This window comes from Sceloporus occidentalis, unplaced genomic scaffold, assembly GCF_023333645.1.
Source record: "Sceloporus occidentalis isolate IW3139 unplaced genomic scaffold, rSceOcc1.0.p SCAF_13, whole genome shotgun sequence".
Taxonomy (NCBI): domain Eukaryota; kingdom Metazoa; phylum Chordata; class Lepidosauria; order Squamata; family Phrynosomatidae; genus Sceloporus; species Sceloporus occidentalis.
Genome location: NW_028316993.1, coordinates 12,269,794 through 12,282,872, shown reverse-complemented (window position 1 = coordinate 12,282,872; position 13,079 = coordinate 12,269,794). Strand labels below are relative to the sequence as shown.

Sequence of the window (13,079 nt, the reverse complement as noted above, 5' to 3'; positions counted from 1 at the left end):
CTGGTTTGCAGCCACCTTGGCTTGGTTTCATGAGATGCTCAAGCTCACAGAACATTGAAAGACAATGTGGTGAAGTGGTTGCAGCAGGGACAGGAATGTGTGACCCTCCATATGCTGTCAAACTGCAAGTCTCCACTTGCGAGGGATGCTAGGAGTTGCAATCCACCAACATGCGGAGGGCTGTGTGGTTCTCACTTCTGGCTTTGAGCATGAAGACTGGGATTTGGAAGATGCACGTTCCAGCCCACATGGAGCCATTAAAGTAATTGAGTGGCTTTGGGTCAGTCGCTCTTTCAGCCTGGCCTTCCTCACAGGGTTCATTGGAAAAGATCCTAAGGGCCATCCAGTCTGCCATGCAGGAACACAGTAGCAAAAGCACCCCAAAAAGATGGCCATCCAGCCGCTGTTTGGAAACCTCCAAAGAAGGAGACTCCACCACTCTCCAAGGAAGCAGCATCTTCCACGGTCAAACAGCCCTTATTGTCAGGAAGTTCCTCCTAATGTTGAGCTGGAATCTCTTTTCCTGTACTTTGCATCCATTGTTCCATTGGGTCCTGTTCTCTAGAGCAACAGAAAACAAGCTTGCTCCATCCCCGATATGGATATATTTATGTTTGAATATAAAAATACAAAGTATAAAGCAGTGCCAACTGGGACAAGAATATATGTATGTGTTCAACTAGCAAAAGAGATAATAATAATGTCAACAGGCAAAAAAAAATATGTGCCAAACCATCTCCATCCTCAAGACGGAAAGAAGATACAAGTGCTGGTGGTAGATTTGTTTTATTGGATAGATAAGGGAAAGACATGCTGTATTAAACCATGGAGTTTATCAGACAAGGGAAATTGGAAGTATAATCCAATGGCAATCCAAACGCAATCATGGGGTTTACCGTTATTGTGTGATAGACTACCACACACAATTTCAGGCAATGGGACGTCAGTCCGAACGCAAACGTTATTGCGTGAGAGGTGATCACACGCAATTTTGGGCAATGGCAAGCTATTTTCGGGCAATGGGAAGTCAGCTCGAACGCAATTCAAATTCACGTAAATTCGCTGAACTAGCGAATTCACGTGAATGCGTTCTGGCCCCATGTTCCTTTCATTCGAAATGAAGAGAAATTCCCTCCTGTGTGATAACGTCCCATGTTTCTTGCACAGGAGCGCATGGCACAGCCGGACCCAATGTCTCCTGTGAAGCCGCCTTGGAGCCAGAGCCTGATTGGAAGCAGGTGGCGTGAATTCGCTGCCTATTTTCTCAGCCAAGCGTACTTCCTCTGGAAATTCCCTCCGGACCAGGCCTAAAAGGAGGCAGGGTTGGGGAGATGGCTAGAAAAGGCAGGCAAGGAATCTGCATCTTTCCCTAGGAAAAAACACAAGACAGAGAGAAGCATAAGCATGGGCTTGCCAAGGCGGGCAGAAACACTTGCATCACATAATAATAATAATAATAATAATAATAATAATAATAATAATAATAATTTATTTATATCCCGCCTCTTCCCGTAAGATCAAGGAGGCTTACAATCACCATAAAATACAATACAATAATAAAATCCAATACACAAATAAAAGGCCACGGACCCGAAACATAGGGCAAAGACCCGAAATTCAGGGAGAACTAGATGTGCGTGGTTTCAACCGATGCATTTTTATTAATTTTTAATAAACATATTTTAAAAACTCAGAAAAAAATTACATTTTTAATACGTATAATACTAAGGTTCACCGTAACCAATAATAATTAGGTTCACAGTATACAATACAAAACAATACATCTTTGCCTGGTGAAGAAGAAGAAGCTGGTGGAGCTTCAAAAGCTTGCAGTATGCATTTTGTGCATTTTGTGTATTTGCAACACAGCTGTCCCTGGATGCTTTCTGGTTTTCAACCCACACAGAGAGAGAGAGAGACTGTCCCTCCCATTGGGCACCATGCCTTGCCAGCCTGCCTCACCCACTACCAAACCCATCATCTTCTCCCTCCCCTTTCCAGGCCAGCTCTGGCAAAGGGAACTACATCTCCCATAAGCCCTTCTTTGTGCCAAGGCGCAGGCTCTGGAGGAGGGGTTTGCAAATCCCCCCCCCCCCCCCAGGCTCCTGCAAACTGGCTGGGATGGGTCTGCTGCCTCCTGCTTTGGATGCTGCTGGGCTTGGTGGCTGGCACCGTTTGGGGAGGCTGGACAGCTCCTGTGCCAGTCTCAGGCTAGGCAGAGCCTTGGAAGGTCCAAAGGTGAGCCTGGGGAGGATGGGAGATGCAGTGGCTGGGATGGCATGGCCAGCAGCAAGGAGGGAGAGAAGGCTTGGCTGGGTGGCACAGGGGTGGGCAAAGGTGGGCACTGCCAGGCTGGGTTGCCCTCTCCTTTGGAGACCCAGAGACCAAGGTGGTCCCTGTTTCCTCTTTTTTCCCCCTTTTCCATTGAGCCTAAGAAGGGAGGATGCAGGGAGGGATGCAGGGATGTAGATGGATGGATGGGGTTGCCAACTGATGGGGCTGCCAACTGACCCATCCAGACTGGTTTGCTCCTCTGCCTGCCATGGCTTTCGTCCATCTCGTTCAAACGAATGAAACAAAAAAGGGATGCAGAAGCTTCAGTCTTTCTGGTCCAGGCTCATCATGAGCAGTCTCTCCTTTTAAAAGCATCCGTTTGAAGGCGCAATCTCTTTCAATATTGGAATCCTTTCATTCTGTTTTGATGCACTGCTTTTGTAATGCTTTTAATTGTGTGTGTTGTATTGTATGTGTTGTGTGCCTTCAAGTCATTTTGCAACTTGTGGCAACCCTATTGATTTATCTCACTCTATTTTAGTGCATCACTTTTGTATGGTTTTAATTGTGTGTGTTGCGTGCCTTCATTTTGCAACTTATGGTGACCCTATTTATCTCACTTTATATTGATGCATGACTTTTGTGTGCTTTTAATTGTGTGTGTTGCATGCCTTTATTTCCCACTTATGGTGACCCTATTTATTTATCTCCTTCTATTTTAATGTATCACTTCTGTATGCTTTCAAGTCATTTTGCAACTTATGGCGACCCTATTTATGTATCTCACTCTATTTTAACCAATCACTTTTGTATGCTTTTGATTGTGTGTGTTGCATGTTTTCAGGTCATTTTGCAACTTACGGTGACCCCATTGATGTATGTCATTCTGTTTTAATGTATCACTTTTGTACACTTTTAATTGTGTCTCTGCAGGTTGCATACCTTCAAGTCATTTCCAACTAATGGCAACCCCAGCTAGTAATTTCATTTCATTTTTATGCCGCCTTTCTCCCAGAAAGGTGACTCACAAGATTGCCTTCCCTTGAGGCTGAGAGAGTGTGACTTGTGCAAGGTCTCCTAGTGCGTTTTATGGCCAAGCAGGATTCGAACTCTGGTCTCCCAGTGTCCTAGTCCAATGCTCAAACCACTACACCATGAATGGCTTGGTGTTGAAATAGATGCCTTGAATGCCAATGAAGAAGTAATGGGAAGAGATGGGAGCGAAGCCAAGGGACCCTCTGGTTAAAAAAAGGGGATGCAGGGGCTTGAGTCTTTCTATCCATGGTTCATGCCATGGCTTTGAAGAGCCGGCTCCTCACCCCAAATATTTGAAGATGGATTGAGGTTCATCCCTGGGAAAGAGCAATCTGCACAAGGTCAGAAGCACCATTTCCATTATTTATAGGCACTGGAACAATTCACAACCTGCAGAGAGCAGGGTCTTCATTTGCCTTAAAGCGGGAGCTTTGGTAAGTGATTCTTGTAGGTTCACCATGGAGAAGGATGCTCTAAAGCTTTGGGTTCCCGAGTTGAAAATGTGCCCCATAGAAAGGTATGGGAATAAGTTGTGGCTACTGTTTGGAAAGGGAAGTGCACTTCACATGTGCAAGATATGGAGGTGAGGAAAGTCATGTGCAAATATTTCCCATCACTTCGGTTACCTCTTCTAGAACCGTTATAAATATACAATCCATTTCAATGATAAATTTATTATCTAGTTATGTCTTAGCATGTGCGTAAAGGCCTTTCGCTTTTGGGTGGTTTGAGTGTTGGACTACAACTCTGGAAACTTGGGGGTCTGATTTCCATTCTCAGTCATGAAACCCGCTGTGAGTAGGACACACACTCTCAGCCTCAAGGCAATGGCAAATCTCCTTTGAACAAATCTTGCCAAGAAAACCCCAAGATAGGCTCAACTTAGGGTCGCCGTAAGCCGGAAACGACTTCAAGCCACAACAACCCTTGCTTTATTTTTTCAAAATGTGCAAATTGTGTTTGTCTGCAGACATGTTTGCAGTTTTGTAAAGGTGGGAACACCTCACTGTTTGCTCTTCGTAGTAAAGGGATGGAAGCCAGTGAGGCTTGAAATGTCTGGCCGGCTGGATTGTCAGAGCTGTCGTCTCATGAAGATATCTTCAAACTTTATTTATACATACTACACGCACTCAGACTTTTTGAGATATCAATTGTCCTGTGTGCTATTACAGCTCCAGACCAACAAGTACAGTGCAAGGAGCGATGCTATATATCTTGCTGCTTGTGAGTAAAACCGAACCTCTAAGCTCTCGGGAAGAGAAATCATGATCTGAAATTGTATAGATAAATACAACAGATAAATAAATGAAATACATATATCCCTTCAGTGCATTACATTGTATGTATGAGCTGGTCTGGGCTCTGAAGGCTTCATCCACATTGCAGAAATAATCCACTTTGACACTGCATTAACTCCCATGGCTCAATGCTATGAAATTCTGGGAACTGTAGTTTTGTGAGACATTTAGTCTTCTCTTTCAGAGAGCTCTGGTGCCACAATAAACTCCGGTTCCCACGATTTTCTAGCACTGAACCATGGCAGTTAGTGGGATCAAACTAGATTCTTTCTACAGTGCGAACGCGCCCAATTTTTTTGAGAGAAGTGGGATACAAATAAATCACCGCTCTGCTCTTTATATCCATGCCTCAGTTGTCTTGCCTGCTAAATGGGTGCAATGGCACCACTGTGGTCCAGTCATCTTTATTGCAGTAATGACAAAGAAAGGAAGATCCTCCTATTGTGTTATTTGATAACTAAGAGAAAGTGACTGGCACTGTCGAACTCCAGTCCCTTTCTGCCGTTTATCCTTCTGCGTCGAGGGCGTTGTGTCTCCTGTTTGCCATTAATTGGTGGAAAAATAAGTGGAATACTTTGGCAAAAACAAAGTGGAAAGTGAGATGAAGTCAGGGGAGCTGAAGAAGGAGCTGCGGCCGAGAGGCAACTGGTCGAAAAGGCTAAAGACAATGAGGCTCAGAATTTGAGGGCGGAAAAAGGTAAGGATTGCAAGGAAAAAGAGAGAAGATGCACAAGGGTTTTGTTTTTATTTTTGGGCGTCTGTGCATTCCCTGCTGGCTGTCCTGACAATTCTTTGTTCCTTGGACTCGAAGCTGGCTTTCCCCTGGAGGGTTATGCTACAAAAACCACATGGTGGAAAGAGAAGGGGATTCTGCTTAGGTCCTAAAGCCCTTGCGGAGAAGGGTCACCTTGCGTCATGTTGGCTTTGCACTGGAAGGAGGACAGAGGGAAGGAGAAGCGCAGTCCTCACCACTTCGGCTTTCCTCCCCATCCTTGGTTATTTTTGCAAGCTGGATGGATGGACTATATTGAGGAGGTCATAGTGTAATTATAGGTACTTTTTAAATGTAAGAAATCTGAACGCTACACAAATGCTGGTACAAAACTCACACATCCCCCTATCATCACCTTGGCACCCTCAGCAGAGCGCAAGTTGGCACTTGAATCATGGAGTATTTTTCCACCGTGTGTTGAGCTCCCCACCCCAAACTGTAAAGGTAGCTGAAATGTTAACGATTATGCTGTAAAAGGAATTAAATTATTCCATGTTACATTACAGTAATCACCTACACCTTAGCTACTGCAAAAAGGGAATTTACTGCAAGGAACTAGCTATTTCTAACTAGTTATTTCCATGTTTTGACCCTCTCCCATGCACAAAAGGCCTAAATACCCTAAGCACCTGTCTGATCTTGGAAACTTATAAGCAGGGGCCGTCCTGGCATTGATCTGAGCATTTGACTAAATGCACCTGGGGAAGTAGACTGAGTCTACGAATGCTCATGCCGCCAGCTTCTTTCTTTCATTCAAGATCTCTCTCCATACAGATTCCACAGCTATATCTTTGAAATAGTCAGGGTTCAGCTGCCCTTGTGTTGTGGCTAAGAGATACAAAGAGGAAAGAGATGTCTGTCTTGATTTCTCTCCCTGTTTTTCCTTGCAGAGTTGAGAAGTAGGAGCAGAAGCAATGGAGATGCAATCTTACTACACCAAGCTTTTGGGAGAGTTGAACGAGCAACGGAAGAGGGACTTCTTCTGCGACTGCAGCATCATTGTCGAAGGGAGGATTTTTAAAGCCCACAAGAACATCCTCTTTGCCAACAGCGGCTATTTTAGAGCGCTCTTGATCCACTACATCCAAGACAGTGGCCGGCACAGCACCGCTTCCTTAGACATTGTTACGTCGGAAGCCTTCTCCATTATCTTGGACTTCCTTTATTCCGGCAAGCTGGATCTCTGCGGGGAGAACGTGATCGAGGTCATGTCCGCAGCCAGTTACCTGCAGATGACGGACGTTGTCAACTTCTGCAAGACGTACATCCGGTCGTCGCTGGATATCTGCAGGAAAATAGAGCGAGAGGCTGCCTTTTACCAGGCTGACAGTGGGAGTTCTAGTTCTGCCAGAGAAGGCACATCGTATGCAACTAAGAGCCAGTGCTCGGCGTCAGTTTCGTCTTTGCAAGAGAAGGAAAGGATCCCGGATTGTCAAAGAGACCCACCTTGCGGGGAGTGCAGCAGTTGCCACTCTGTCGAACTTGTGGTGGGGGACCCAGTGAGCAGCGACTCTCCCGACAACACAAACTCCTCGCTGCCCAAAGTGGTTGAGCCCAAAGTAGAATTCGACGCTGACGAAGTGGAAGTGGAGGTGGGCGAGCAGCTCCAGCAATACCCGGCTCCGCTGACCATTGAGCAGATAGAAGAGGGGCTTCACAGTGGTCAAGCCATGGACCTGGCGTGCAACAACTATCACATGAAGCAGTTCCTGGAAGCCTTGCTGCGCAATAGCGCCGCACAGAGGAAGGACGACGTGGTCCACCATTTTGTCCGTGGCTTTGAGGGGAGGCCGGAAGACACCGGCGTGCCCATGAGCTCCATGATGGACATTCACAACGACTGGTACGGAGAGGATACAGGTGAGGAGAGAGCAGCGGAAAGTAGGTGCGATGCCCATGTTGCAATGGGTAGTTTTCTATATGAAATCTATTTGTTGTACAGCTGCGTTTTGTTGTGACACAGCCAAAACAATTCTGGATTTAATTACAGGATAGTCAACTTCTGGAAAAGACATCGCCAGCCTTGAAACAAGTCTGCCATTTAAGATTTAAATGCTGGTGCTTGCTCTTTCCCTGCTTTTCCAATTTTTTTTCATAGCCATCACAATCATGGTTAGTTTGGAGCATCTCTTGCACTAAGTCCTTCAATGATCCCAGCATCATGCTTGTTAAAAAGTGGTTTTAAAAAATACATTATCTTTTCAATAGGCTCATTCATGTATGCAGTTTGCAGGCAGAACCACAAGTGTGGCCCTTTAAGACTTTGTGCAGATAACTGCCTTTTGGCAAAAATATCCAATGCTTACGGCAAGACCAAAATAGCCATTTTATCTCAGCAAGGGCAAGAACTTCAGGCATGCATGGAGCATATTTGTAAACTGAAAGCACGTTTTAAAAAATGGCTAGTTGTGCTATGATGTGCCACAAGTGACTTCCGTTAGTTTGTTGTGAGCAGGCACACAAATTAGAAAGCAAGCAAGAAGTTTTGTAGATTTACATGCAGAGGGGTAATAATGGTAAAAAAATTCCTTGTAGTAAAAAGCCTGACTATCAGGTTGCAGCCCTTCCTGCTACCTGTTTTTCTACTTTCGGCATTCATAAATGTGATTTCTCCACGCCTTTCCCCACACCCAGCTACAGACAGAAGTGGTACATCTGTCAGCCTGGCAGATATAAGTTTGACTAACACACTTAGCAGAATGTGTTGATAAAATGCTGAGCTGGTCAGATGGACCGCGTCACTTCCAGTCTGGAAGCTGAGCGTTTTCTCAACCTTCAGGTAGTACAAGCTCACTGCTAAAAGAATTCGCCCAGTCTACCCAAGCTAGGTAAAACTATGTTTAAAGCTGTGATTGTGTTAAAAGTCGGACATCACTTGAAACGCATCAGGTTGCATCCTCCATAATGCTTTTGTTTCTTTAGGTGACGTGCTCGTCGTGCCCATCAAGCTGCATAAATGCCCGTTCTGCCCTTACACAGCCAAGCAGAAAGGAATCCTGAAGCGACACATCCGTTCACACACGGGCGAGAGACCATATCCCTGTGAGATCTGCGGCAAGCGCTTTACGCGGCAGGAGCACCTCCGGAGTCATGCTTTGAGTGTAAGGCAGAGGAAGGTTGGGCCATGAGCTGGTGTGTGTTTCTATTGTTGGCTTGGTCTGTCTAGGCCTGAGCATTCACTGATTTAAAACAAAACAAGACAGCATCAATAGAAATATAGTGTCTAGATTGGGGGAAGTCATAGTGCCACTCTATTCTGCTTTGGTCAGGCTTCACCTGGAATATTGTGTCCAATTCTGGGTACCCCAATTCCAAAAGAACATTGAGAAACTGGAGCATGTCCAAAGGAGAGTGACTAAAATGGTGAAGGATCTGGACACCAAGAAGCCCTATGAGGAGAGACTGAGGGATCTGGGTATGTTTAGCCTGGAGAAGAGAAGGTTAAGAGGTGATATGAGAGCCCTGTTTAAATATTTGAAGAGGATATTTAGGATGGAGCAAGCTTGTTTTCTGCTGCTCCAGAGAATAGGACACGGAACAATTTATGCAATTGAGAATAGGACACGGAACAATTTATGGGAAAAGAGAATGCATGTCAACATTAGAAAGAATTTCCTAACAGTAACAGCTGTTTTACAGTGAAAGATTATGGTGGAGTCTCTTTCTTTGGAGGTTTTGAAACAGAGGCTGGATGGCCATCTGTCACAGAGAGTGCTTGGACTGTGCATTCCTGCATGGCAGGTTGGACTTGCTGGCCATCCAGGTCTCTTCTAACTCTAGGATTCTAGGATTGTAAACAGTGAGGAGCAGTGAGGAGTGACTCTTAGTAGGCTTAGTAGGGAGGTTTTTGTAAAATGGAGGAGTAAGAGGAACAGCCCCTGCTCCATGACGTTGATACATTGCAGACTACTTCGGTTGGCATCCAGGTGTGTGAGGACCACATGGCATACCGTGTTTAGGGAGGATGCCAACTTCCAAAGATGGTCTGATCCATTCACCTTCCTGCTCTGTTTCATCTTTCAGGTCCACCGGTCAAACAAGCCCATCATCTGCAAAGGCTGCAGGAGAACGTTTACAAGCAGCCTGTCGCAAGGCTTGCGGCGTTTTGGTTTGTGCGACAGCTGCACGTGTGTCACAACCACACATGAGGATTCGATGCCCATTAACCTTAGTTTGATGGAGCCTTCCTCCGAAGGCCAGGAGAAGAGTGAACCGGACAATGACTGGCCCATCTATGTGGAATCTGGGGACGAAAATGATCCCCCGGAAGACGACGATCCCGACCCGGATCCCGACGATAAGCGGGGTCTGCACCGAGAAGCACTTATGTAATAGCAAAAGCAGGGTGGGGTAACATAAATAATTTTTTTCCTGTGACCAATTTTGGTGTCTTGCAGATGGACGCTGCATATTTATCGAGATTGTGAAATGTTTTTTTTCTTTGAAAATATGAATAATATCAACATTCAGTTTTCCTGGGACATATAGGAACAGATGGGCTTTCGTAATCCTGACATGTCTTTTCAACTTTTTTAGTGCTGTGCGCTATACCTTTCCAAGGAATTTTGCATCCAGGGTGAACAGAAGCTGCATTTACAGCCATCTCCTGCTCACTTTGGGACACTGACAAGTTTGTTTTTTGGAATCTATATATGTTTGGAATATTTTCAAGCTGCGGATAGTTGAATCCCTGGATAAAGAATTTACAGATATGGAGGGCCGACTGTATTTCTTAATAACACATCTGTACAGCTTTTGGGAGATCATAGGAAGAGGTTTTTTTGGGGGGGGTTCCCTTCTTTTTCTCTGTTTTTGGAGATCTCTCCAGCAGTTGAATCACTTATTAAAAATTGGTCCAGAGTAAATATTGGAAAGGGTTCAGCCTGGAAAGTGAGAAAGAGCTTTCCAAAGTGTTCAACCTTGCAAGCCGGGTTTAGCTGAGTTTTAAATGGATACCTCACACTTTGGGGAACTGAAATGCCTATTGACCAGCAAAGTAAGGAGCATTACTGGTGATCATAACCAATTTGCCTTGAGCGCATTAGATTCTGTCCTCTTTCTGGCTGGCTTGCCACTGTCTCACAAGTTCGTTGTAATGTCCATTGTCTCACAAGTACTTTGTTGTCGCGTTGTAATGCAACGACGGTTGTAAAGTCCCCTGGGTATGACACTGACTTGCGTGCTAAAACGAATCTTCCCGGAGTCTTAATTCTGTTTCACACAATAGGTAGCAGTATACTGAAGGTAGGAAGAGATGCAAGGCTCTTGTAAATCTGATATGTGGGTTACGTTAGACTGCTTCGTTGGGTCTTAGAGGTTTTTCGTGTGTATCTTTGTGAGTAGAGAATGGATCTCTTACATTTCTATGTAATGTGGGTGAGTGTAGGGAAACAACGCCAATCTCGTTCCCATTCTGCCAAAACTGTTATTGTGGTTTTCTCGATCTTCTGTCTTGCTTGTTACTTTGGTTTTTTTGTCCCAAGTTGATCTCGTCATCCTGTGTTTAACTGTGAAATTGGATGCACTTTATTCACTCTTCTGTGGCAGGCGTTCTTGTAAAAAGACGGTAAATGCTGTGATTCTCGCTCGGTTCCATGACATTTCCTTGGTAAAAGTCTGAACAGAAGTTAAAGAAAGTGTGATGCTACAGTTCCAGAAAAAATCTGGAAAGCAAGGTAATTCTTAATACACTTGACCTCTAAGGTTTTCTAGCAGGCAAGAAGCAACCCGAGTTTGGCATAAAGTGTAATTTTTCTTCACTGAAACCTTAACAGTGTGATGTACCTCTTTGCAGAAAACTTGCTTCTAATCTTCAATCCTAAACAATGCTTACTTGGAATTCAATCCCACTGATTTTGGTAGACAAGTTTCGAATGTGTTAGATTTGTAGCCATGTTTTTCAGAAGTGTTTTTTTTTTTAATTTAATGTTTATTTTATTTTTTGCTGTGAGCAGTAACTTTGCAGCTGGAGCCCATTGCCCTAATTTTGACAAATTAAACGCTTCGTTTGGTTTCCCCAGAATATAAAATTTCAGTTTAAGTTAGATACTGATTTTGGAGAAATTCTTCTAGCTAAACAGAAGTTGGAGGGAGGCAAACTGTGTTGAGAAAACAGTGACATTTTGCTACCTTTCGTGGTACAATTCACCCCAGTTGAAATAAATGGGACTAATGCAACCATGGAGCTTATCACACGAAGATCAGGAATTTATCCCATGAATATCCCCCCAAAATTGCGTAATTACATGAAATGATTTCACATGACGTCGCACAAAACCCACCATTAAAGAGGCCACAAAGAAGCATGGATGCCCATCTTTTTACTTTCGAGATTTCAGCAGCAGTACATTTCCGATATCGCTTTATTTGCGCAATTGCAGGTATTATCATTCGCACAATCGCTTGCCATTTTTGGTGCATTTGCAGGATGCTTCCAATGCGCTTTAATCTCTTTTTAATGCCGAAATCAGCCCCAGCGTGATAAACTCCCACGAACTGTTTTCTGAGTCTGGATGGCAAGAATGCATTTAGCTCAAATCTAGTGCCAGTTCTAAGCCACAAACAGGCTTTGTGCCATCAACATACAGGTACAAGGCACTTTTTACCTAGCTTTGTATGTAACGACGACCAATTTCTTTTGCCTTTTTGAACGTACTAATGTTTACTTATCAAGTATTGCTGTTCCTGGGTATTTCAAAAGACTTGGGGCAGAGAATAAGTGCATGGCTAGGATGCAAGCTAAGAAAAGAAAAACACATTATACATTATCCAAATGAAGGAAAGCACAGCCCTGAGTTTGCAGTATCTGAATAAGGCTTTCGATCATTGAGGTTATGGACAGGATCCCCAAACTAACCTGATGGCAATAAATAGGATGCAAATGGGCTGAAATGTCCTAAAGGCACCTTGTTGGATCTTAGAAGCTAAAGAGGGTAAGTCCAGATTAACCCTTGGATGGGAGACCGACAGTGCTTTATTTCAGAGAAAGGAACTGGCAAAACCACTTCTTGAGTATACCTTGCCTGAGAAAACCCTATTAAAATCCACGGAGTCCCTATATGCCGACAGGTGACTTGGAGGCACAGACAACACAGAGAAGGAATGGTTTTTGAAAAGCTTATTACAGTATAAGATTTTGAGACACTGAATGCCAAAGAGCTTTAAAGCGGACTGCTTTTGATCCCATTCTGTCCCAAATAAACCAAAGCGGAGAATCTGTCAAGACCACCGTTCCCACAGCGGCCATTTTGATCCCTCCCCAGGTTTAGGGGGGACAAAAAGACGTATAATGAAGTGCTTTTGTAACCTTTGTTTCTACGGCGGTGCGTTTATTGCGTCTTGTATGTTTAAACTGTTATTATGTACCACACGTGTTTTTATGGTTGTAGTCTAGTACTTTTATAGAGGGAAAAAATGTGGAAAAAGGAGCAAATAAATATGCAGATCACAATGAAATGGGGGTCTGGTTTTATGGAGGTAAAATAAACACTTGTAAAGGTAACTTGACTGAAAATGCCATATGGGTTCTATGCTGTCCCTCTCTCCCAAAGGCTGGCAAAACACCTATAGAGCTTATTTTCTCCACACCAACCAAACCATGGTCTAGATATAACATCCAAACAATGATACCTTTATTGGGCCAACCAAAATGCACAATTAACATGTTGCAAGCTTTTTCGAAGTCACACAGGCTGCTTCTT

General features: G+C 44.2%; 1 protein-coding gene across 1 annotated transcript; it reads left to right on the top strand.

The window, feature by feature from the left end:
• The first annotated feature begins 2,197 nt into the window (after positions 1-2,197).
• On the top strand, positions 2,198-12,801 carry ZBTB8B (zinc finger and BTB domain containing 8B). The gene is made up of 4 exons (XM_089478733.1): positions 2,198-2,238; positions 6,270-7,239; positions 8,302-8,480; positions 9,403-12,801. The coding sequence occupies exons 2-4, from the start codon at positions 6,294-6,296 to the stop codon at positions 9,709-9,711; spliced, it is 1,434 nt and encodes a 477-aa protein (XP_089334859.1). The 5' UTR covers positions 2,198-2,238; positions 6,270-6,293; the 3' UTR covers positions 9,712-12,801.
• Positions 12,802-13,079: the final 278 nt, after the last annotated feature.

Coding starts and splice junctions, on each gene's coding strand:
- ZBTB8B (XM_089478733.1), top strand. CDS start 6,294: ATGGAGATGCAATCTTACTACACCAAGCTTTTGGGAGAGTTGAACGAG. Junction 7,240..8,301: donor CTGGTACGGAGAGGATACAG/GTGAGGAGAGAG, acceptor TTGTTTCTTTAG/GTGACGTGCTCGTCGTGCCC. Junction 8,481..9,402: donor TCCGGAGTCATGCTTTGAGT/GTAAGGCAGAGG, acceptor TTCATCTTTCAG/GTCCACCGGTCAAACAAGCC.